Genomic DNA, 23,315 nt, shown 5'->3' with positions numbered 1-23,315 from the left:
TCGCGTCCCTCCGCGCACCCCCCCCCACCCCCACCACACACACACACCTGCTGCTGCGTGGCCAGGAAGAAGAGGGGCTTGGTCGGGTGGAAGAGCACGTGCACGGGCCTGCCGCGCGTCTTGCGGAAGGGGGCCTGCGTCGCGCCCTTGCTCAGCTGGTGCACCAGCACCGCCTGGCTGGGCGAGGCCGCGGAGACCGCCGCCAGGTAGTCCCCGCGCGCGTGCCAGGTCAGCGCCGTCACGCGCGCGGCGTGCGGGAGCAGCACCGCGCCCTCGGGTCCCCTGCGCCGCCAGGCGCGCTCGCCGGCGCCGCCGGCGGCCAGCGCGGCGGCCAGCCGCTCGGCGGTGGCCGCCGCCTGCGCGGCGCTGCCGGCCTGGGGCACGGGCAGCAGGAGCACGCCCTCCCCGCAGGCCACACCCAGCAGGCGCAGCGCGGGGTCGGGGCACCAGGCCAGCCCGGCCACGCCCCGCCCCAGCTCGGCGCCCTGCAGCTCGCCCAGGTCCCAGCGCGCCGCGCAGCGGCCGGTGCGCGCCTCCCACAGCCGCACGCTGCCGTCGCGGGAGGAGGAGGCCAGCCACGCGCCGCTGGCGTCGGGGGCCAGCCCCGTGACGGCTGCGGCGTGGCCCAGGAAGCGCAGGCCCTCTGCCGAGGGAAAGGGCTGCAGGTCGCGCGGCTTGGGCAGGTGCGGGACCAGCACGCTGGGGTCCTTGACGGGCGCGCGCTTGCGCCGCCCGCGAGGGCACAGGTACAGGTCCAGGCAGCGCTCGAAGCGCTCCTTAATGAAGGCCGCGTAGGCGGGCACCGCGCGCAGGGAGGGGAAGGCGGTGGGCACAAAGGCGGGGCGCTCCTCCTCCGGCTGCATGGCCACGGCCGCCAGCTCCTCCTGAGCATGGTGGGTGGGAGGAAAGGTGGGAAAGGGTTGTGTGGAGGTGGGTCGGTGGCAAAGGGGACGACCCTTCTGGTTGGATTCTGTTGGTTCAGGTGGGGTGGGGGGTGATGGGGAACCGCAGGCAGCAGCAGCCGTGCGACAACTCTCACCCCTCCCCCCACCACACACAAAGGGAATCACAAACACACAAACGAGCACAAGTGCATCCTCCCCCCACCCCCCCTAAGCAACCCACCTCAGTGGGCAGGTACTCCTTGGGCGGGTTGTATGACTCGGCGTGGCCCGGCAGGCGCGGCTTGGGCGCGGGGATGTAGGCCAGCCCCGTCCCGGTCCTGCTGCTGGCCTGGCCGTCGTCCTGCCACATGAGGTAGGGCTTGTCCGCCTCCTCCGCTGGCGGCGCGCCCAGCTTGAGCCAGCCCCTGCGGATGGCACGCACCAGCTTCACCACCTTCTTCTCCTCCCACTTGGAGGGGACGAAGCGGCGCTTGGGCTCAGGGGCGCCGGTCAGGGGCATGACCTCCGTGTCCCGCGTGAACCAGTCGTTCTCCTCGGGGAAGGGGTTGACCTCCAGGTGCGGGAACTGGCCTGCCGGGGGGAGCGGGAGCGAGGTGCGTGATGAGGGTAAGGGAGATGGGGGTGCAGGCTGGGGGGTTGAGAGGGGCTGTGACCATGCCGTGAAGCACGAAGAGCAGGGCTTCTGAGCGCACTCTGAGGACACAGGCTCCAGTGCCCTGTCCCGGGCCAGGGAGTTGGGACCATGCCCCCAAACTCTGCAGCGACACCCTCCCCAACCCCACCCTACCCGTGCGGATGCGGTTGATCATGCGCATCTCAGCCTTGGACAGGACTATCTCCTCGTCGTTGTAGTCATCATACACCGTCCTCAGGAACTGTGGTCAGGACCAAGGGAGGGTGAGAGGAATGTGTCACAATGTGTGAGCCCTGAGGTTGACAGCCTCCGGGGCGGCATGCCCCCTGGGTCCCCGGTCATGCCGCTGATCCTCTGCTGTGCTGCCCGTGCCATCAGTCAAGCATCCCCATGCATCCCACATGCCCCGACCCAAGCTCCCCCGCCAGCCTCGCCTTGGTGGAGTCGTTCCGTGCCAGCAGGGTGTCCAGCTTGTCCTTCCTCCCCTTCTTAACCAGCTTCATCCCATCCTTGTCGTACCCGATGTGTTCCTCGGCGTCGTACCACTCGAGGGGCACATTCCCCACCGTGTTGCGACCGGGGCGCTCGTCCTCGGAGGAGTCGGAGGCGGGGTCGTCCTGGGGCCGGGGGGAGGCTGGCTCCTCCTCGCCCATCTCTCCATCTGTGCCCGTCTCACTCTCAGAGGTCACAAACCCGGCCTCGTCAGCCTCCTCCCTCCCCTCATCTTCCTCTGAAGCGTCTACTGTCGGCGGCTGGCCAGCCCTGAAGTGGGGAATGGGGAGGGTTTACAGCGCAGGGTGCATGGGTCAGCGCAGGGGAATGGGCCGACCCTTAGCAACTATCTCCAGAACTGTCATGCATGCTGTCCCCGGCTGCTCCAGGAACCTCACCCATTGCCGACGTTCCTCGTGAGGGCACCGACGTAGTCCTTGACTGCATGGTCTATCTCGTGCTCGACATCGGCCTCGGAGTCCGAGTCGCCAGAGAAGGCCTCCACGTCCTCCTCCTCAGTATCGCTCCCGCTGCTCAGCACCAGCTCGGAGACATCCACCTCAGAGGGAGGGCGCTCTTCATTCTTAGCTGGCTTTCTTGCACCCGTACTGGCTCTTTTGGGGCTCATTGAGGGGATATAATCCTAGACGACCCTAAGACTGTCGCGGGCATGTGCTCGCCCTGGAGCAGCGCGGGAGCAATCTCTTCAGCCGAGGAGCACGGACTTATATGTCGGTAAATATATGGTATCTCGCGTCTGGTGCTACAGCCTCCTCTCCTCTGGGTCTGGACACCAGCACCATGCAGGGCGCCACTCTCGGCCCCCGCCGGCTCGACCATGGGGGTTTCCGCGCGCGGAGAGATCGTGGAGCTGGATCGCAGGTGGAATACCCACCCTCCCTGCCAGGGGACAGTTTGATCGCCCTCCACCAATGCTCCTGAATCACGATCTCATGTAAGTAGATCTTGTCTGACAGCTTCGACTCTGCTTGAACGGTCGATCGCCAGCTTGTGCCCCAGCTCTCTTCGTTTGTCGTCAGGTCAAGACCAGGTCCTCGCTCCTTCAACATGCAACTCGGTGCATGCGGCACATCTCGGGCCTACCGAACCCCCATTTCATCAGCAACTCATCGCCAGAACATTCAACCACGGGTCAGATTCGCCGAACGAACCCTGGTGAGTGTGATTTAACCGGGGTTGCATGTGGTTGATCCAGTGCCAATGGAGGGCCCTCCAATCACCTCTAAACCCAAGCCATCCAGGCGTCGCGCACGGCGAGCCGGGGCAAGGGCCATCCAAGGGTGGGCGCAGGCAAAGCCACCCCTGTGACCAGTAAACCTGCCAAGAAGACTGCCACCCCCAAACCGCTGGAGCTCGAGCCAGGTCAGCCCTCGCGAGGGGGATGGGACAGAGGGGAGGTAATGAAGCAGATATGCTGCAAAGCGGATGTGAATCCCTATGGCTGCTCCCTCAAGTTCCTCTCCCCTTCATTCCCATGCCCTATACAGGCAGTGCATCGCCTCTGGGTGCTTCCCCAGCAGAGGGGGGCGTCAACTTTGCATTGGCAGCTCCTCATGCCACAGCGGTCACCCTGTGTCTCTATAATGCCGACAACAGCCCCCTTCAGGAGCTGAAGCTGCACAATACGGGTGCGGGTCGGGAATGCTGCACCTCCCATCCGCTACTTCGCAGCTCGGGTTGTTTCGCTGATTGGGACATCGGTGAATGATGCTTGCCTGAGCCTGGTCTTGAGTGCTGTGGCCAGGAATCCCACCGCCACCCGCATGCTTACGACCACCCCCACCCCCACCAGGCGACGTCTGGCACGGCCTCGTCCACGGCCTCCCCCTGTCCGGCATCCTGTATGGCTTCAGGGTGTCCGGGGCGGAGGGTCCCGACTCGCCCTACCGCTGGGACGACACTCGTGTCCTGCTGGACCCCTATGCCAGGCTGGTGGCAGGCCGGGCCCGCTTTGGGCAGCGGGACGAAAGAGAGGGGTTCCAGGAGAGGCTGGGGTCCCTCTTCCGCGGGACCTTTGACTTCGAGGCCGAGCCCTTTGACTGGGGCCCCGGGGAGGAGACCGGCCGCCCAGACATCGCCACCAAAGACCTGGTCATCTACGAGCTGCCGCTGCGCTGCTTCACGGCCTCCCCCACCAGCGGGCTCCCGGAAGGGGAGCGTGGAGGGTTCCTGGGACTGAAGGACAAGGTGCGTTCTTGAGTGTGGGGGTTGAGCTCACGCTTTCCCGTTGAGAGGCAAGGGCCTTTGACAGGACACTTGCTCGTGCTCACGCAGACCCTGGACTCCAGGGTCAAGGACTGGTGCCTGCGCCCCTCTGTCAGAGCACCATGCTCCATTCCTTCCAATTCCCATAGATCCCACACCTCAAGGAGCTGGGCATCAATGCGGTGGAGCTCCTGCCACTCTTTGAGTATGACGAGCTTGAGTTCCAGCGCAGGTGTGACTTGAGCGTGGGATGTTGGTCCAGAACTCAGGCCCGTAGTCTTGGGTCTCGCTGTCTTACAGGGAAAGGTATCTGGGTGCCTCCACTTCTGATGCAGAGAGCTGTTGACCTAGAATTTTGGCAGCTTACACCTCGCACCACCCTGAACACACTACTCCACCGCAGCCCCAACCCAAGGGACCACATGGTGAACGTCTGGGGCTACTCCCACCTCAGCTTCTTTGCCCCCATGAGTCGCTTTGCGGCAGGTCTGGCGATTGCTCCACATGGAACTTCTTGGGGGTTGAAGAGCAGGGCTAACCTGCTGGTCAGCCACCCTTGGTGTCAGTCACACGGTTGCTTTCTACAGCACTGGCGTGCATGCAGAGCATCGCGTGCATAATCGTCGCCAATGTCCACCTGGCCTCAGCAAGCACCGCTTCCTCCTCTGTTGCCGCTGACCTGCAGATGGCGGCGGCCCACTGGCAGCCGATCGGGAGCTGAAGGAGACGGTGAAGGCTCTGCATGCCGCGGGCATCCAGGTCATTGTGGATGTGGTCTACAACCACACCGCAGAAGGTGGGGCTTGGTTGCTGTGCGGGGCCGTGGGATGGTCCCATGAGGAGGCCCGCCATCGCCGCCAGACTCAGGTCCCCAGTCAGAAGCAGATGGTCCAGGGCAACCCGCTTGCTCAGAGACGCTGTCTTTCCCAAGGTGGAACTTGTGTCAGAATTGCTATCCCAGTCCCCAGCAGCTTCACTCCACCACTCGCCACACCCCTCCTTTCCACCCTCAATGCAGGCGGCGACGACGACCCGTACCTGCTGTCCTGGCGTGGGATCAATGCTGGGGTGTACTACCAGCAGGACCCCGCCTCCCACGCCATCCTCAACTTCTCCGGGTGTGGGAACACGGTGGCGGCCAACCACCCTCTGGTCCAGGACCAGATCCTCACCTCGCTGCGCTGGTGGGTGGAGGAGTACCATGTCGACGGCTTCCGCTTCGACCTCGCCCCCTGCCTGTGCCGGGGTCAGGACGGGGAGCCCCTCGCCACCCCCCCCGCCATCGAGGCCATGAGCAAGGACCCCATGCTCTCCAAGGTGGGGCGGCGGTGGACCAGTGGTGGGCCAGGCATGCTCTGAATACCTGTGCCACCCTGCCTCCTGGAGAGCCGTCGACGATGCTAACCTGATCTCGACCAGGGAAAGTAGCTGAACAGGAAATGCAGAGGTTTTAGCTCCCTGCCTCCCTGGCACGAGTGCAGGTGAAGCTGATTGCGGAGCCCTGGGACCTCGGCCTCTACATGGTGGGCTCCTTCCCAAACTGGGACAGCTGGAAAGAGTGGAACGGCCAGTATCGGGACGACGTGCGCCGGTTCATCAAGTGAGGGTGCTCTGGGCGGGAGCAAGCGAGTAGAGTTTGGTTGTCTCAGGCTCTGTAGCGGACTGCAGTGCTCACTTGAACCTCAGCATCCCGGCATCGCAAGTACCATGAGCGCCCTGCTCCCACCTCACGCAGTACCAGTGATGTTTCCACGCCCCATCAACGCCTCCTGACCAGCATCCCTCTGTTTCCCACCTCAACAGGGGGGATGCCGGCTTCAAGCAGAAGTTTGCGACCCGCCTGGCTGGCTCCTCGGACCTCTACAACTACAACAAGCGGTGGGTGACTGGGGGAGTTGCGTGGCTTCCCCCGTTCCTCTGGCTGTGGGTCCGAGTCCAGCTCCCTTGCCTTTGCTGCGCCACGCCCTCCTCCCCCGCACCCTGCAGGAAAGCCTCAGACTCCATCAACTTTGTGATTGCGCATGATGGATTCACCCTGGCAGACTCAGTGGCCTACAACGAGAAGCACAACGACGCCAATGGCGAATTCAACCGTGAGACCACCTCTTTGGCTCTGTCGGCCGTGGGAGGGAGTCAGCCACACAAGACGGGGCTGTGGGGTCAGCGAAGCTCAGTAGGCAACCCCGCCACATGCTGTGTCATCCCTTCACCCATGCACCCACGCCTCTGTGCTTCCTTCCACATAGGCGACGGCACCAACGACAATTTCAGCTGGAACTGCGGCGTGGAGGGGGAGACGAGTGACCCCGGCGTGTTGGCGCTACGGGCGCGCCAGATGCGGAACCTGCACCTCGCCCTCATGCTCTCGCAGGGCACCCCTATGATCCTCGCAGGTGGGGTTTGGCTTGCCTGTGAAAAGGGGATGAGAAGGGAAATTGGAGGACTAGGAGATGCAGCTACTTCACGCCAGGCTGGCAGGAAGTGCATCAGCAATGGGGGATTCAACGGAAAGGGAACGGTCTGCCGACCTCTCACTCCTTCAAGAAGCCTCCTTGAGACTAAGTATTCCAAATTCGTCTGGTGCTTGCAGGGGATGAATACGCGCAGACGCGGCACGGCAACAACAACTACTACGGGCACGACACCGAGCTCACGCACTATGACTGGGAGAAGCTGGAGGAGGCCAAGCAGAGCGGGTGGTTCAGGTGTGTCGTCTGGCCGCATGATGAGTGCCATCTGTGTTTGCGGACTTGCCAAGAATGGAGGTGTTATTCTTCATGCCATGGACTGGTGTGATACCAAAATGCAGCTGCCTGGCGCTGCTGCTCTAGTCGAATGCCTCCCGTCCCTGTCGGGAGGCTCGCTGGGCACTTGCTTGGACAGGAATGGCCACACACGGCATACCACCTTGGCATCCTCAAAGCACTCCAAGCGAATCAGCCTCCCACACCACCTCCTTGCCATCCTCCCAGGTTCTACGCCGGCCTCATCCACTTCCGGACAGGTCACCCCCTGCTGGGGCGGGACGAGTTCCTGGGTCCACAGGACGTGACTTGGCACGAATCCAGCTGGGAGGACCCAGAGTCGCGCTTCCTTGCCTTCACCCTGCATGACAGGTGGGTGGGGGGTTGGGGAGGTTGGGAGCGGGTCTGGACACCCCACTTGCATGTTGTTGTCAGCTCCTTTCAGCAAGCATGGAAGCATAGACCGGGAATCTCTGAGTCGTGCAGAGGCTTGCCGTGCTTGCTGCTCTGCGGCCTTTGTACTCTCTGGCACCTGCACGCCCAAATAAACATGGGCAGGCGCCGCTGGGTGTGTCACCTTCAGCGCTGAGCCAGTCTTACCTGACCCTCCTCAATCCAGGGGCCAAGGGGGAGGTGACATCTATGCCGCGTTCAACGCCCACGGCTTCTCCGTGGATGTGGACCTCCCGTTGCCCCCCCCGGGCCAGCGCTGGGCAAGGGTGGTGGACACCAACCTCCCGTCGCCACGGGACTTCACCCCAGGGGGTAACAAGGGGGTGGACCCGCGCTACAACATCCAGTGCTTTTCATCCATCATGCTCCTTGCGGTGCCAGTGGAATGAATCATTGAGTGCGCCGCTGCTCCTCCTGTCCTGAGAGTCCTCCTTGCTCATGGCATGGACAGGGGAACACGGGGTGGCAAGCGCCCTGTGCTCGAGATGGATGGGACGTGGTGGGGCCAAGTGCTCTGCTGTCGATGAAACCGTCCCAGCGCGCGCAGGGTTGACAAGCATTGGGTCGAAATGCGTGAGACGCCTCTCTCACCACATTCCGATAAGTGTTTGAGTTTCACGACCAATAAGCATAAATTCAACCGTCCTGCTCCAGCAGATTGTCCATATCCCTGCTGTACTTGGCAGACCTCCGTTGATTTCTAGTTGCACACAGCGGTCTTCCACGACATCCCGCTTCATGGCTAGGGAAAAATTCGCAGAATCCAATGCTCTCGCCGACATCAGCAGGCGACTCGCAGCCTCCGATGCCTCGGCTGAGGTGCGCGGAGCCCCTCGGGTGGGCTATAACTGAAACTGTGGGCAAGGGATTTTGCCATGCCCATAGAACCTCCTTGTTTTCCCTGTTCCGCAGAAGCAGGCGCAAGGCTCTGCAGGTGGAACCATCAACAGCCCTAGACCGAGATTAAAAAAACAGAAGAGGTCTCAGGGTGAGCTGCCGGAAACGATTACCAGCTCCCTCTGGACTTGCACTTGTGCATATGGCCAGACGCTCCATAGCCCGTCCCACCTCCAACCTGGCTTCTTTGCAGGGTCTGAAGAACCTTTGATCTCTGGAAAGTCCACCCACAGTGACAGCTTGAGGGTCACTGAACCCTCAGGTAGTCTGGAATCCAGACTCCTGGCCCTTGCTCGAGTGGCAGACAGCAATGACAGCCCCGGCCAGGGCCCTTTCAGGGCAGCGGGGGCGGTGGCGCAAGAACTACGCGCTTGGATCCAGGGCGGCAGCACCCTGCACCAGGCAGGGGGTCCTGCTGCCTTGGAAGCGGTTCGAGAGCTGGAAAATGTGGCCTGCAGTCTGCACCATGACGCCCTGGGCCTTTGGCGACTCAGCCAGGCGGCCCTGCGTGTGCAATGCATGCTGAGTCAGCACATGCACTCAGACCAAGCAGAGGGTCAAGCAACCAGCGCTGCAGACACCGAGGCCTTCATCTCCAGGTTCTATGCCTCGTTCCAGGAGGAGCTGGGCGCCATGGAGGTGGAGGGGACTGGTGTCAGCCCAGATGTGCTTCGTGATACTGTAGCCTCCTGGGCATGCGGGCCCCTTTGATCTTTACGCACTGCATGCTGGTATGGACCTGTATCCTCATCGAGGCGTTTCCTTTGGTGCCGGGTGAAGCTCGAGACGGGCGGATGTAGATCCTAAAGCGGACGCATGGCACGTAGGCAGCGTGTGGAAGCGTCATGGGCCCTCTCCCGGTCCTTGAGGCCCTCGAAAGCCAAAGATGATTAGCATTGTATTATACACTTGCTGCATGCCGTTTTGTGCCCCATCCCGGTAGAATCGGAGTTGCGCATGATTCGCCCGAGGGGCACCTAGCCGCATCCCCACCTGCCATTAAGCATGCCAACCTGGTCTCCCATTGTAAAATCCCCCTCATTTGGCGAAACAAGACGCCCAACCAAGGTAGCATGCCCTCAGAATTGGAGACGCCGTTCTCAAACAATCCCCTCTCACTACAAGATCGCAAACTCGTGCCGAACAACTCGCTGACATCGACGTCAGCGCGCTGTACGGGAATGCCCATCGCATTGGTCGGCACAAATGCAATTTGCTGGCACACGAGCGTGATGACTGCCGTCCAATTGCGAGTCATATCCATCCACGCAAGTATCTAGATTTAACTGTGACTGTCCATGCATTCGCCTTGTCCTCTTCTGCATCCCTCGAGCAGGCCAGTGCCACCGTCTCTGGGAGCAACCCTAGTCACCCACCCGAGCGGCAGCGCAAGCCGCTGGCAGGGGTCTCATCCCCCAAACCCTCCTCGACCGAGTGATGGGCAGTCATGGGACGCCATGGCGGTCGTGTCTGGTGTGTCTCCTGGCAGCCTCAACCTGGGCTGGGGTGGCTGCCAGGCTGGCCCCGTCGCTGAACGCCAGTGCAGACCTCCTCGACCTGGACGCCCCCCATGAATGGCAGCCCTGCGCTCGTGGCCTGCACACCTCCGACATGACACTCTGTTTCCTGGGGGGCGCCCTGTGCCCAGCCCCCCTGTTCGGGGAGGAGGGCCCCTTGGGCCTTACGGCCCCGTTCCACCGGCGGGACCCCCACAAGGACCTCTTCCCACTGAACCTACGTGACATCATCGGCCTGACCCTGGCCTCCCTGGCCCTGGCCCTGGCGGCATCTGGCGGCCTGGGCGGCGGCGGCATCCTGGTGCCATTGTACCTCATCGTTCTGAGTGAGCTTCTGTTGTTGAGGCCCATGAGCGGGGGTGGACAGCACTCCCGCTCATGGCTCCATGACAAGTGTCCCACATTCTCGACACTCCTGCCCATTGAACCTGCCCTGCACCCAGCCTTCATTTCCCAACGCTCTCCTCCCCCCGTCCCATTCCTGTCTCACCAGGGTTTGACACCTACAGCGCGGTGGCGCTGTCCAATGTGACCATCGTGGGGGGCACCCTAACCAACCTGGCCATCAACATCGGGCGGCGGCACCCGCTCCGCGACGCGCCGCTCATCGACTGGGACCTCATCCTGGTCATGGAACCGTCCACCATCCTGGGCGCCATCCTCGGCACCTATGTCAACGTGAGGAGGATGGTCGGGGGTGATGTGGTGATGGACCGGCTGGCTCTGACGCCAAACCAGGCTGCCGTTTCCTCAGCGTCCTTGGCCCCACCTCCGATATAGAGCATCCTTCTGACCCCTTCCCACCCCCCCACCCCCCACCCCAATCCCCGCAGCATGTGCTGCCTCCCTGGCTGACCACCATCAGCCTGGGCCTGCTCCTCACCTTCATCACCTACAAGCTGGTGGTCAAGGCACGCTCGTTGTCGGCGCGGGACGCCAAGGCCGACAGGGCCCTCCGCGCCGCGCACGCCGAGCTAGACGCCGGCGGCGGCGACCTGCATGACTCGGTGGCGGCCGCGGCGGTGGCGGCGGAGGACGGCGGGTCGGCCAGCGACGGCTCGGCCCCGACGTCTGCCGCGCCCTCGGCCGCCGACCTGGCGGCGACCGACGGCGCGAGCGCCCCGCTGCTGCCGCCGGCGCAGCGCCCACGCCGGCGCGAGCGCGTCAAGCGCCTGGCCCGCCGCGCACTGGCGCACTACCGCGTGGAGGTCCCCGGCCTGAAGCTGGCCGTGCTCTTCCTCATGCTGGCCTGCGTGGTGGCCTCGGACCTGGCCAAGACCCGCTTCCGCTGCCCCTCCCCCGCCTACTGGGCGGTGGTGGGCGCGCTGCTCCCCCTCACCCTCACCGTCATGCTGGCGGCGAGGGCCTACCTCCTGCGCCGCGCGGAGCGCCTGGCCGCGCGAGGGCACCAGTACCAGGAGGGCGACGTGCAGTGGGACGCGCGCAGTACCCTCCTCTTCCCCGCGCTGTGCACCTTTGCGGGCCTGGCGGCCGGCGTGTTTGGCGTGGGCGGCGGCATCGTCAAGGGGCCGCTCATGCTGGAGATGGGCGTGCTGCCGGACGTCACCGCCGCCACCTCCGCCACCATGATCCTCTTCACCTCCGTCTCCGCCTCGGTGGTGTTCGTCTCCCTCGGCGCCGTGCCCCTGGACTACGGCCTGGCCCTGGCCGCCTTGGGTCTCGTGTTCACAGCCCTGGGCCAGGGCCTGGTCTTCTGGCTCAGCGCCAAGTCGGGCTCCCGCGCCCTCATCGTCTGGATCATGGCCGCAGCCATGGGCATCTCCACCGCCATCCTGCTGCTCCAGGGTGGGACCATGACCTGGCACGCCTTCCTGCACCACGCCCTCTGGGTGTTTGGCGGCGTCTGCGGCAAGACCTCCCACTGAGCCGCTGGAGGTGCGGAGGGGGGTGAGAGGGACGGAGGGATGGTGTGGGCCTGGCGTCGCTGGGGGGCACCCCACCCGCCCTGTCCAACACCGGGAGTCTGGCGCGTCTGCTGGAGCTCAACAGCGGCGTCGCCCAAGTGCCGTGGACCCATGCTGGGCGCGGCGCTCTCGCGGCCGGGCCCTCACATCCCTCTGGACCCTTGCCCCTTTGCCAATCTGTCTCCCTCGAGGGCAAGCACATGCCCGGCGATCACTGTGGGCCCCCAGCCGCCGACCCACTGGGGTCGACATCTTGATCCAGTCGCTGCTCCGCCTTGCCGCCCCCTGCTCTCTTGCCTCACCAGGACCAGCATTTATTGTCGCCTTGTTGCCTGCCCCTTGCTCCTCTCCGTGTACCTCGGTTGCGCTTGCCCCTTGCTGTGCCTCTCCTTGCGGACCTCCAGCCCGTTGCATTTCCCTCGGGGTTTGGATGGTCTTGATTGATCTAGCTGACATCCCTCGAGGGTGGACTGGCAAATGCACCAGGAACCTCCCCGCTCTTGTGACAGCCTTGGTCGGCCCCAGGGGACCTTGGAGGAGGGCCGAACCAGCTCGCAACCGGCTCACGAAACCAGGGATGCTGACGTCAGCCAAGATGGGACGGAACTGCACTGCCTATTCTCGGGCAATGTCGGGCGGCCGACGCAAAATCCTTCGACAGTTTGATCTAGCGGGCGTGAGATGAAGACGGCACCTGCTGCGACGCCACGGTAGTTCTCCCCTGGGTCGGTGTCCGACACGGACCGGGTGGGATGGAGGCCTTCAAACAGATGTTCGAGGCCAAATGCTCCCAAACCAAGGTCCAAGATAAGCTCGAAAGGAAGTATGGACTCAAGTCCGGGAGCGTCGCAAGGTGCGATGCCGTGGGTTCGGGACCCGCCGAGGTATGGGCCCCTCCATACTTTGGAAGGGTTTTCGCCCCATCCCGTCCCAGGAAGGCCCGCCCCTGCCCCGCACCTCAGGTCCGACAACCAGGTCCAGGCCGGCTGGGCCAGCATGCAAGGGAAGCGGTCCACACAGGAGGACTGTGTGTTCTGCGAGTTTCTCAACAAGGATGGCACGGAAGTGGGCTGTTTTGGGGTCTTCGACGGTGAGAGGGGCGCTCTGTAGGGGACTTTGAGATGGAGCAGGGACGAGTGTGCCCCTCTACAAGGCTGCTGTGTGCCACGGCACCCCCAGCACCGGTTAGCTATCCGTAAACCCACTTTCCCCCTGGCAGGTCATGGGGGCCCTGCCGCCTCCGCCTACGTGTGTGACAACCTGCCCCACAACATACTGAACCACGACAGTTTTCATAGCGACCTCTTCAAGGCAGTGGGTGAGTCGCGTGGATGTGAGGGCGTTGATGTGCGTTCCAGGGTTTCTGGAACGAGCCTTGGGACTTGCATTTACCGCTTGGACTGCAGGACTGCCCGCAGCTGTTCACTGTGCCAATTTCACCATCCTGCCTCTTCAACAGAGGAGGGGTTCATCAACACTGACCAGAGGTACCTGAAGGATGACAAGCACATCACAAACGACGACGGCACGACCGCAGTGAGAGCTTGGGAAGGGGGGAATGGGGTTCTGAGTGCCAAGCACTGGGACCAAGGGCTGGAATGAGGGGTGGCCTCCTCTCGGCGCAATTGTGCCCTGGCAGGGTGGTTCTTCGTTGTCATCCCGCTGGGCCTGCAGGCTGGGACCTGGAGCTCTGCTTCTCAGCAAGGGATCCGACTTTGTCCGCTCCCCCTCCTCCTTTCCAGCTGTTCAGCATGGTAGTGGGTCAGCGATTGATCACGGCGCATGTGGGTGACTCGAGGGCAGTCATGCACGACGGTCGGCAAGGTGGGTGCTCTCAGGAATTGTTTGGTGCAGAGGGGTGTCTGGATGTGTAGGCTATTATCTGACGGCACCGCACCTGGACCCATGCCCTCTGGTACTTGCGCTCCCGTGCATTTCCAGTGTCCACCCCCCCACCCATCCCCATCCTCCAAACGTCCCCACCCCCACCTCCCTTTCGCGGCGCAGCTGTCATGCTGTCGCGTGATCACAAGCCCAACCGCTCTGACGAGAAGATTCGGATAGAGGGCTCGGGTGGCAGCGTCGTCTGGGCAGGCACCTGGCGGGTGGGTGGCGTGCTGGCCGTGTCGCGCTCCTTTGGCAACCGGCTGATGAAGGAGTTCATCATCCCGCACCCTGAGATCCGGGAGGACATCCTCAGCGAGGGTGAGCCTGGCGACCCTGCTGTCCAGCATGACCTGGTTAATGGGATGGGGTTGGGGTGCTGAGGGTTGGTGCCCCTCCAGGAAGGCAGGTGTGGCCAGGCAATTTATCGGGGCGGTGCCCCCCTACGACCCTCCCCCCTTGCCGCGCCACGGCCAGACTGTTGTCCCCTCCGCCTTGGGTAACATCCCCCCACCCCCTCCCCACCACAGACGCCGTGACGTGGGTTGTGCTCGGCTCCGACGGCCTCTGGGATGTCATGTCCAACGAGGACGCCGCGAAGATGGCGCGGAAGTCCACCAGCCCAGAGGTGGCGGCCCGCAAGCTGGCGACGGAGGCCTACCTGCGTGGCAGTGAGGACAACATCAGCGTCCTCGTGTGCAGAGTCGGCCGGGAGTGATGCCTGCCTCCCGTGCCCTTCAACGAGACTGAGCTTGATGCGGTATGCGCCTGCGGCACAGGCATGCCGCGCCGTCGCAGCGTACATGACCGTGAGGTACCGGCCTGTTGATCGAGCGGGTGCCGTCGGATCCGGGGAGCCGCAGGAAGCCACATGGGGAGCGAATCGGGGCACGCTGGATTCCTGACTGGGATATTGCGGGGGGTGGCCACACAATTGTCGCCGGAGAAAGTCTCAAATTGCACAGGAGGGCGTGCAGATTAGTCTCGAGGGGGAGCTTTGGGGGACATCGAGGAAGATGTCTAGACTCTGAGATCTTTCCGAGGGGTGTCGGAGCGAGGAATAAAGTCGGGAGGTAAAGAGCCGCCCGCTTGGCGCCTTCCAATCAGGTAATAATGAATTCAGAGCTCCAATGGTCTGGCGAGTCTGAATGTCCTGAGAGATGCTCCATGGTACCTCGTCATGGGGTTGCCGCGTAAGCCTGTGTGGTCTCACCCCGCAGCGAGGCTGCTGAGTGCTCTGCCTTCCCAGTCGAATGGACCCGCGTGCACGCGGAAACAAGAGATCCCCAAACCCATCATGCACAGTATTCTGGTACGACGTGGTCCCACTTCATCCATGCAAAGGCTCGTGGCGCTCCTGGTCGGAGCGCTGTTCGAGCTAAGTCAAGTCTCCGGCAGCTATGTCAACCGCGAGCATTTCGCTCCAAGTACGTGGTATACGAGCATGCTTGCGAGCTCGCTCAATACTATCCATGGAGACACACTAGACCTCCTTCCAATTCTGTGTCTTGCAGGTACTGAAAGTGTCCTAATGCAGATGTTGAGTCTCTCGAGCCGGGGTACAAAGATTTGTCCCCAGCCCACGTGCGGAGTTGGGGAGTGTTCCTGGCCAGGGGTCTCCTGTGAGAAGGGCAAGGTAGTGGAGCTCACTCTGCCAGGAGCAGGCTTGAGAATGCAATTTCCGTCCAACATGTTCTCATTGAGCGAGCTCAGAGTCCTGGACCTGCGAAATAATGAGCTGGTGCGCTGGGAGGGGTTGGCAAGGAGCGCCTGTTGTGCAAATATACTTAGGGATGTCGGACCTGAGGCGTCTGAATGCAGTGCATAGACACCACGTCGAGCACCCAAGGAAGCCGAGGTATTGTCTTTGAAGCCCTGTGAATCATCCCTTACCCCTTCCACCTTCCCCTCGCTCGTCACTGGCGCCGCCCATGCTCCTGCACAGGTCGGCCCCCTCCCGGCAGCCATGCCCTTGCAACTGACAACCATAAACCTGGCCCATAACGACCTGAGCGGCACCATACCTCAATCCTGGGCCTCCCTGCCCCACCTTCAGCGCGTGTGGCTCCAGGGAAACCGGATCGATGGTGGGTGCCGGACTGGCCCCTTGCCGACATGGCTGTTCCTGATGGGTCGTCTGCTTGTACTTGTGGCTCTGAGCCCATGGCGTTTCGGGCACCCCCCCTGATCCTACGCTTCTGACATCCGTCATGCCCCATTTGCAGGACCCCTCCCAGCAGGCTGGCAAGAGGACTGTGGAGCCTTGGCCGTCGGTGAGTGGGCCAGGTCCCTGCGGTGGCATGCACGCCTGCCAGGCGTGTGGCGCTGGCACAGCAGTGAGGAGCTGCAGCACTCGAAACCCTGAAATTCTACGCAATCACCGGTCGCAGACGGCCCCACCTTGCCTGAGGCCCCCAGCCTTGTCCTGGTGTGTGTGAGCACTGTTCAGCACCAGAAGGTGGGTCACGCCCTGCACTTGCCCCTTGCACGTGCGGCTCGTGCCTTTTCTGAGGCCTATCCACAGCGCAGGACGACAATGCTACCATCACCAAACCCACAGGACTCGAGCGAACGGGAGGATGCACTGGCTTCCGTCCTCACCACGCCGGCCGCACCTGCTGCCGCGCATGGTGAGGCATCGCGTGGGACCTTGCATGGAAGTCGGGACAATGTCCGCCCCACGAAGCCTCAGGATGTGCCAGCGGTCACTGGCCTGCGCCCGCGGGGTAGCATTGTTCCGCTCAACCCTCGAGGGTATTGCGGCGTGCCCAGGGAATCGGGGGCGCACGTGATCTCCACGAGCCGACCCTGCTGCTCGCCGCCCTGCAGGGTCAAGCGCAGGTGTGCTCTGCCTGGCCATCCTCCTGCCGCTGGCTGCCATTGCGACGGCTGTGGCCCTGTGCACCTGCTACAGAAAACAGCGTGCTCCGCCCGTCGCACCAGCACTGCCTGGTGTGGAGGACCGGCAGGCTGGAGCTGTGGAACTCCACCCCAGGTGCGCCACCCGTAGGATGGGATGGGACTGCAGGCACGCTTTGCATGACAGGGGCACCTGGTTGACTGGATGTCAGCACTTGCATTCATTGGAAGGCAGGAGACCCATTCCCAAACCCTGTCAGGCTTGCTTCAGCTGTGCCGCTCCAGCCGCACAGCACCTCGCCAGATTCCACCATCAAAACTTTCGGAAACACAAACACTCACACAACACAAAACGTGCAGGAAACGCGGCGGCGAAAATGTGACGCTGGCCGCCTCCACATCAACCAGCGGTCCAATCATAGTCATCATGCCGAATGAGAAGGAATGGGCCATCGCGTCCAGGTCGGCCGGTAAACCTTCAGGGTGATGTACACCGGAGTGCTGCACTGAACATTTTTTGAGTGTCCCTTTCGTGCGGACGTGCCCAGGGGTGCCTGCTGCGTGGTCTTTCACATACCCTCGCGCCCCCGTTCCGGAGAATTTGGGTCGAGCTTGACATTGACGACATTCTGAAACTGTAAGCAAGCTGCGAGCCATGATACCGGTCTCTATCAGGCAGAAACGAGGCAGAAACTCTCGCGTGCTTTACCACAGCGCGCATGAAAATCGAGTCGATACCCGCTCACCCAGCCACACAAAGGGGTCGAATTTGTTTCACATTGATTCCTCTGCGCAGTTTGATCCGGCCCCATGCCTGTTCCAGTGGTGTGAGTGTCTCCGGTGACACCAATTCCTCGGAGGGGTGACTGCACTCCGATGAAACCACGGCGCACGCTAGGGTTGTATGGTATGGATCAATTGCCCACAGCGCAGTGCCACATGCATCGAATTGACGCACATTGTCAGTACTCAATTTCCCTCTTACTCAAGGAGGGGTCCGTGTGCTGTACAACCCCACCCTTGGAAGGTGGTCCTGTGCTGTCGTACGACCCGTCCTAAACAGAACTTCAGCGTGGCGGGAAACCGTACGTCGACCAATCTCGCCTGCGGTGCTGTCATCGCTCAAGGGGCGTGGTGGGATAGGCGCAGCCATAAGGTGCCCTAAAGGTCTAGGATACTCCTGTGCTTCGTGGGTTTACCCTGCCCGGTGCTCCATCACACGAGAATGGCTCGATTGGGTGGAGCGCTCCGTACGCCGCTCAGCTTTAGGGGCGACTAATCCGTCCCTGGTGTGGCGCGCAGGTGTTTCTCAGTATGAAGCTCTGATCCAGTGCTCATTATAATGATATTTAGGACGGGCGCTGGGCCTCTGCGGCCCGGCATGAGCCTTCCACAGGGGCCGCACCACCCCGGCAGGAGCTGGACCAGCGCGCACTGGCTGGCAATCGCCGCCACGATCATGGCCATGTGCATGACGCACGTCACCGCCATCGGGGATCCCGGCGACGGTAAGTTCTGCGATCGCTCGACGCAGCGCTGCGATGGCGCTGGGCTTCGGGCACGTCCTCATACCAGCGCTCCACGGCCCCCATTCCCGGCGTTCCACCCCTCCGCAGTGCTCGCGCTTCAAAGCCTGGCTTCGACCCTCACCGACATACCGTCTTCCTGGGACAGGCAGAACCTGGACCCATGCTCCGGCGTGGAATGCCCGCGGGAGCCCTGCCCCTCGGCCTGGCAGGGGGTGTCCTGCTCAGGCGGGAGGGTAGTGGGCATCACCCTCTCTGGGTCCGGCAGCCCCGGCCCCGGATCCCCGACCCTCCCCGCCGCCCTGGCCAATGCCACCCAGCTGCATCAGCTGCAGCTGAGGGGTCTGGGCCTTACCGGGACCATCCCGCCCGGCCTCGGCGCCCTGGCCAGCCTGGTGTCCCTGGACTTGAACTTCAACCAGCTGACGGGCAGCATCCCCGTGACCCTGGGGTCCCTGGACCAGCTGCAGTACCTGGGCCTGCAGCAGAACCGGCTGACGGGGCAGCTGCCCCCCTCCCTGGCGGGGTGCGGCAGCCTGCGCATGCTCCAGCTCTCTGCCAACGAGCTGTCGGGCAGCCTACCAGACGCCTGGGGCGGCCTCCAGTCGCTCGTGGTGCTGGATCTGGACGGCAACCAGCTGTCAGGTGGGGAGGCAGGGGCGGGGTCGAGGAAGGGTTTGTTTAATTATGAGGAGGGAGGGTGGAGCACGCCGCAGGGTGTCGGCGTGGTCTCTCGCAAAGGGGCTGGGGGAATGGCCAGCGTGTAATCGTGCGGCGCCTGCCTGGGAGGCAGCGCAGTCAACCTCTGAGGCTTGGAGGGGCGCTGCCCCTCGTCATCGCCCTACCACCCCCCGCGCCCCTCCGCCCATGCAGGGAGGCTGCCGCCGCAGTGGTTCAGGCTCCAGGGGCTGAGCATGGTGCACCTGGCCAGCAACCAGCTCCTGGGCCCCTTCCCCACCAGCTGGCAGGCGATGAGCAACCTATCGCGCATGGACGTCAGCGGGAACTGCGGCCTCTGCGGCCCGCCGCTGGATCCGCCCAGCCCGGACTTCCAGGTGGGCGCTCGGGTCGGGATGGAGATCGGGGTTGGAGTGTTCGGGAGGGTAGGGGGGAGTTGGTCGGTGGCATCCCAGCATCGTGGCACAGGGCCTCTGCCCCTTCGCCTCTGCCCCTTCCTTGCCTGCATGCTCGCGAAGGTGTCAATCTGTGCCAGCCCCACCCGACACCCGCACTCCGCCCCCTTCTACAGCTGGACTCCAGCGGAACGGGGCTAGGGCAGTCCTGCGACACGGTGGATTGCCACCCGCCTGGTGAGAGCGTGGGGGGGGGGGGATGGGTGTGCTTTCTTTCTTTGCTGTGGAGGAGAGGCACGCAGCAAGCTGGCATGTGTCCTCTCACTGCCGCCGCTCATGGGCCCCCCTCATGTGTCCCTTGCCGTTCACCGCCCCCGCCGCCCTTTCCTTCCCGCCCTCACAGCCGGGGCGCGGCAGTGGGCGCCCATCATCGTGGCATGTGTGCTGGGCCTCTTCCTCCTGTTGGTCATCCCGCTCGCCATCTTCGTCATCCGCCGATCGCTGAGGCAGCACGCCGCGAGGGTCGACGCGGCGCGCGCCGGCGCCGATCCCGGCGACGCTGAGAAGTGAGTGGGGTGCGCAGCGGGTTTGCGGGCTCGTTTCTGCTGTGGGTGTGAGTCGGGGTGTCCTCGCGTGGCCTTCAGATCCCCGGACCGCCGCAGGACCCCATCATGTGGCGGGGGCGAGGACGCGCCTCCTCCCCCCCCTCCCCCCTGCACTGCGCCTGGGTGTGGAGCTGTGGCGCCTGGCGCCGATCATCCACCCCTCCCCGCGCGTATCCCTCCCCGACCCGCAGGGCGCCACAGGAGACCCCGCCCTTCCACACAGCGGAGCTGTTCCAGGTGGCCATGCCCGAAGGTGCCCGCGTGTCCATGGTCTGCATTTCCGACGGACTGCGTCGCGACGAGGCGACAACAGACGACGAAGCGACGGCCGGCGGCGACCCGCTGGACCCCGTGGTCTTCCCGGTCTACCAGCACCGGGGGTTGAGGAACTGAGGAGGCCTGGGGTGGCACCGCCACCCCCCCCCCTCCCCCTCCCCCCGCCGTCCATGGACCAAAGAAGAGAGGCCAATTCTTTCGATCGCTGCGGGCATGCTCTGCCATGCCCGCGGAGCAAGCCCTGGGGGGAGCCACACTCCCAGCAAAGAGGCACTGCATCGCCCCCCTCCCCCACACACCTGACCCTGCCTCATGCCGACCAAACTTCTAAGTCTCCTTTCCCTGTCCGGGGCCCATTTCCCCGTTTGAAATCTTGTTTCCCGTTGTACGCTGCGTGGTCCCCTGTCTGAGTTGTGAAAGTTTTGGGAGAACACGATCCGGGTTCCATGGCAGTGCTGGCGCGGTCACGATCTATAGACACCGAGCTCCATGTCGGACGGATTGTACCCAGCACGCTTGCATGAACTTGCTGTGGTCGCAGGCTTGTAATGACGAATTTTTTGTAGGTTCCCGCATTGACGCTGGTCGCCTGACCCTCCTCGTGCCTTTCGTGGGCGTGCGGCCTCCCTCACTGAATCGCACCTGCATGTTCATGTGATACAGGATAACGTATTCCTGCTCTCTTATACATTATACAGTATTTACTGAATCGACTTACCTGGCCGGCCAGCCCTAGCTCCGGTGCCGTGTGAGGCGGGGAAGCCTGCACCCCGCCGCATGCCTGCTGCAGGGCACGAGATGTCATAGGGATCCTGGCCGGATCAGGAAGCTCGGACGTATCAGGTTTTGCTGTGTCTCATGCCTCAGCAGGCCCTGCACCGCGTCACAGGGCAGGGTAGCCTCGGGACCTGGTGCCTCCTGGCTGGCCTCGTCTTGTCCTGGAACCCCGCCCATGCAAGGACAGACCCCGACACTGGTATGTTACAGGGATTGCACCCTGTTTGTGTGGCCAGTGAGAGCAAGAGGGAGCGCTGTCAGTGCCGATCCCCTGAGTCTATCAGCGGGGCTCACCATGCAGTGCCCCGCCCACCTTGCCAAAACCGGGGGTGGCCTCCCTTGTAACATACAGTGCCCCACTTCTCCCCCTACCCCCAAAACGAACCCCTACCCCCTCTCCCGCCCAGTGCTGGCCCTGCAGGAGGCCGGGGCCGAGCTGGCCTGCGCCGTGCCCGCCTGGAACGAGAGCGGGGACCCCTGCAGCGCGGCCACTTGCGGCGCAGCGGGGTCCCCCGCCTGCGCCTGGCCCGGCGTGGCCTGCGAGGCCTGGGCGGTGGTGGGCCTGGCCCTGCCCTCCGCCGGCTGCACCGGCACGCTGAGCCCCGCGCTGGGCCAGCTGCCGCGGCCTGCGCCGCCTGGACCTGTCCTCCAACGCGCTGTGGGGTGGCGTGCCCGACGCGCTGGGCGCGCTGGGCGCGCTACGGTACCTCGACCTGGGCGGCAACGCGCTGACGGGGACGCTGCCCGCCGCACTCGGGCGGACCGCACTCCAGACGCTGCTGGCGGGAGGCAACGCGCTGACCGGGCGCCTGCCGCCCTTCTGGGCCTACGCTGGCAACCTGGCACGCGTGGCCTTGGCCGGCAACGCGCTGACAGGCACGCTGCCGGCGGACTGGGGGCGCCTGGCCGCGCTGCGCAGCCTGGATCTGGGCGGGAACGCGCTGACGGGGACGCTGCCGCCCGCCTGGCTGGCGCTGCCGCGCCTGACCCTGCTGGGCCTGTTCAACAATTGCGGCATCTGCGGCGACCTGCCGGCGCATGCAGCCCCGGCCTCGTTGCACCTCGAGGCGGCCGGGACCGCGCTGGGGCAGCCCTGCTCCCCCGCCAACTGCCACGGCGGCGACGGGGCAGGGGTCCACAGCGGTGCGTCCCTAATTTTGGGGGACAGAGCATGGATTTTCAATCATGCCTGGTGCCGCTCTCGCCGCCTGGCTGGGACCTGCATCGCAGCCGTCAATTCTTAGACTCGCCGCTGCGCCGCCCTGGTCTCAGGCCGTCGCCCGCTGCAGACCGTGCAGGCCGGCCCAGGGGTGGCTCCCTCTTCATTGTTACTTCCGGGCCCCTTGGTCTCCCTCCCCTACAACACAAGCCGTCCCCTCTCTCATCACCCCCCGTCCCTCTCTCACCCTCGCTCACACAGGGCGCATCTCCACGCAAACGGTGGTGCTGACCTCGGTGCTGACGCTGGTGGCGGTGACGGGCGTCCTGCCCACCCTGGCCATCCTCTGCCTGCGCTACGTGCCATGCGCCGGGCGGCTCCGCGCGCGGCTGGGGGCGCGGCTGGGGGCGCGGCATGCGGACGCGCCGCCGCGACACGGGTGGCCACTGGCCGCCGCGCCGCCGGCGGCGTGGCGCACGCTGCGCCTGGACCCACGCCGGGGCTCGGGCCCGGGCTGGGCGGCGGAGGTCAAGGTCGCGCCGGGGTCTGCGCCGGTCCGCCCCCTGGTCGTGGTCCTCGCGCCGGACGGCGGCGTGGCGCTGGCCGAGGGCCCCGGGTACGGCGTCGTGCGCGCTCCGGGCGAGGGGGGAAAGGGGCGGAGGACGTCGCGGTGCTGGGGTCGCGCCGCCACGCCCCGGACCTGGAGGAGGGTTGTGCGGGGGCGCCGCCGGGCCGGGTGACGTCCTACCTGTCAGCGGGCTTGTGAGGCTGGCGCGCCCGGCAACTGGGGTGCCACGGGGCGAGATGCAACCTCCACCATGCCAACCATCCCATGCGCTTGATTTTTAACCGAAACCTCTGCCATTCTTTTTGACCCTTGCCGCTCGAGACAGGTCGTGCACGACAGTGTTGCGCCTGATGCCATCTGACAGCCCCGTGTGGAGGAGGGCCCTCTTGCACTCACTCCCTTGCAATCACAACACTGTGTAGACTCCCCTTCTTCCAGAGCTCGGCAGCAATCGCTTCACAGGCCTGACGAGCAGAACAGGGACGGGAAGAGGGACTCCCAACTTGAGGCCAGTGTCAGCCTCTTGAACATGCCCCAGCGGCGGTGTACCCACTCGCCTTGTGTTCAGAGTCGGTCACAGAGTTGAGCTCGCTGAGCCTCATGCTGGGCTGGTGGGGTTCTCCTTCTCGGAATGCTACGAGCTCGATGCCGCACCACCCCCTGCGATGCTGACCGACACGCTTGGAAGGTGCAGGCACACAGCCTGGCACCCCACTGCACAATCATTGGGTCCAGATCCAGTAAGAGTGTCCAAATATTTCCTACGTATTGCTTCAGTCATTATAAAAAGCTTGT

General features: G+C 64.0%; 6 protein-coding genes across 6 annotated transcripts in view; 5 read left to right on the top strand and 1 right to left on the bottom strand.

Moving 5' to 3' along the window:
- F751_4256 (Ribosome biogenesis protein BOP1-like protein) overlaps window positions 1–2,659 on the bottom strand; it is a gene marked incomplete at both ends in the record, with an annotated part of 4,494 nt that extends 1,835 nt beyond the window's left edge. Inside the window, 6 exons of the mRNA XM_011397166.1 lie at window positions 48–173; window positions 399–884; window positions 1,126–1,475; window positions 1,693–1,780; window positions 1,941–2,301; window positions 2,430–2,659. Coding sequence (XP_011395468.1) covers window positions 48–173; window positions 399–884; window positions 1,126–1,475; window positions 1,693–1,780; window positions 1,941–2,301; window positions 2,430–2,659 — 1,641 coding nt within the window. The remainder of the gene's footprint in view (window positions 1–47; window positions 174–398; window positions 885–1,125; window positions 1,476–1,692; window positions 1,781–1,940; window positions 2,302–2,429) is intronic.
- An 867-nt stretch (window positions 2,660–3,526) lies between these two features.
- Window positions 3,527–7,843, top strand: F751_4255 (Isoamylase 3, chloroplastic; the record flags this gene model as incomplete). Its single annotated transcript, XM_011397165.1, has 13 exons — window positions 3,527–3,680; window positions 3,845–4,239; window positions 4,407–4,489; window positions 4,661–4,743; window positions 4,943–5,053; window positions 5,276–5,574; window positions 5,739–5,857; window positions 6,061–6,135; window positions 6,244–6,350; window positions 6,504–6,650; window positions 6,848–6,962; window positions 7,230–7,373; window positions 7,621–7,843. The coding sequence occupies 13 exons, from the start codon at window positions 3,527–3,529 to the stop codon at window positions 7,841–7,843; spliced, it is 2,055 nt and encodes a 684-aa protein (XP_011395467.1).
- A 2,119-nt stretch (window positions 7,844–9,962) lies between these two features.
- F751_4254 (hypothetical protein) lies at window positions 9,963–11,754 on the top strand (the record flags this gene model as incomplete). The annotated part of the gene is made up of 3 exons (XM_011397164.1): window positions 9,963–10,194; window positions 10,362–10,546; window positions 10,702–11,754. The coding sequence occupies 3 exons, from the start codon at window positions 9,963–9,965 to the stop codon at window positions 11,752–11,754; spliced, it is 1,470 nt and encodes a 489-aa protein (XP_011395466.1).
- A 791-nt stretch (window positions 11,755–12,545) lies between these two features.
- F751_4253 (putative protein phosphatase 2C 13) lies at window positions 12,546–14,395 on the top strand (the record flags this gene model as incomplete). Its single annotated transcript, XM_011397163.1, has 7 exons — window positions 12,546–12,646; window positions 12,756–12,883; window positions 13,013–13,111; window positions 13,253–13,329; window positions 13,536–13,617; window positions 13,801–13,998; window positions 14,208–14,395. The coding sequence occupies 7 exons, from the start codon at window positions 12,546–12,548 to the stop codon at window positions 14,393–14,395; spliced, it is 873 nt and encodes a 290-aa protein (XP_011395465.1).
- A 3,522-nt stretch (window positions 14,396–17,917) lies between these two features.
- On the top strand, window positions 17,918–20,133 carry F751_4252 (putative LRR receptor-like serine/threonine-protein kinase; the record flags this gene model as incomplete). The annotated part of the gene is made up of 6 exons (XM_011397162.1): window positions 17,918–18,044; window positions 18,153–18,707; window positions 18,936–19,117; window positions 19,312–19,372; window positions 19,539–19,701; window positions 19,932–20,133. The coding sequence occupies 6 exons, from the start codon at window positions 17,918–17,920 to the stop codon at window positions 20,131–20,133; spliced, it is 1,290 nt and encodes a 429-aa protein (XP_011395464.1).
- Window positions 20,134–20,874: 741 nt separating this feature from the next.
- Window positions 20,875–22,881, top strand: F751_4251 (Probably inactive leucine-rich repeat receptor-like protein kinase; the record flags this gene model as incomplete). Its single annotated transcript, XM_011397161.1, has 5 exons — window positions 20,875–20,992; window positions 21,201–21,300; window positions 21,410–21,936; window positions 22,214–22,311; window positions 22,846–22,881. 5 exons carry the CDS (start codon window positions 20,875–20,877, stop codon window positions 22,879–22,881), a joined length of 879 nt encoding a protein of 292 aa, XP_011395463.1.
- Window positions 22,882–23,315: the final 434 nt, after the last annotated feature.

Source organism: Auxenochlorella protothecoides (assembly GCF_000733215.1).
Source record: "Auxenochlorella protothecoides strain 0710 unplaced genomic scaffold scaffold5, whole genome shotgun sequence".
NCBI lineage: Eukaryota > Viridiplantae > Chlorophyta > Trebouxiophyceae > Chlorellales > Chlorellaceae > Auxenochlorella > Auxenochlorella protothecoides.
Note: the sequence above shows the minus strand (reverse complement) of the source record. Positions and strands in the feature narration are given on the sequence as shown.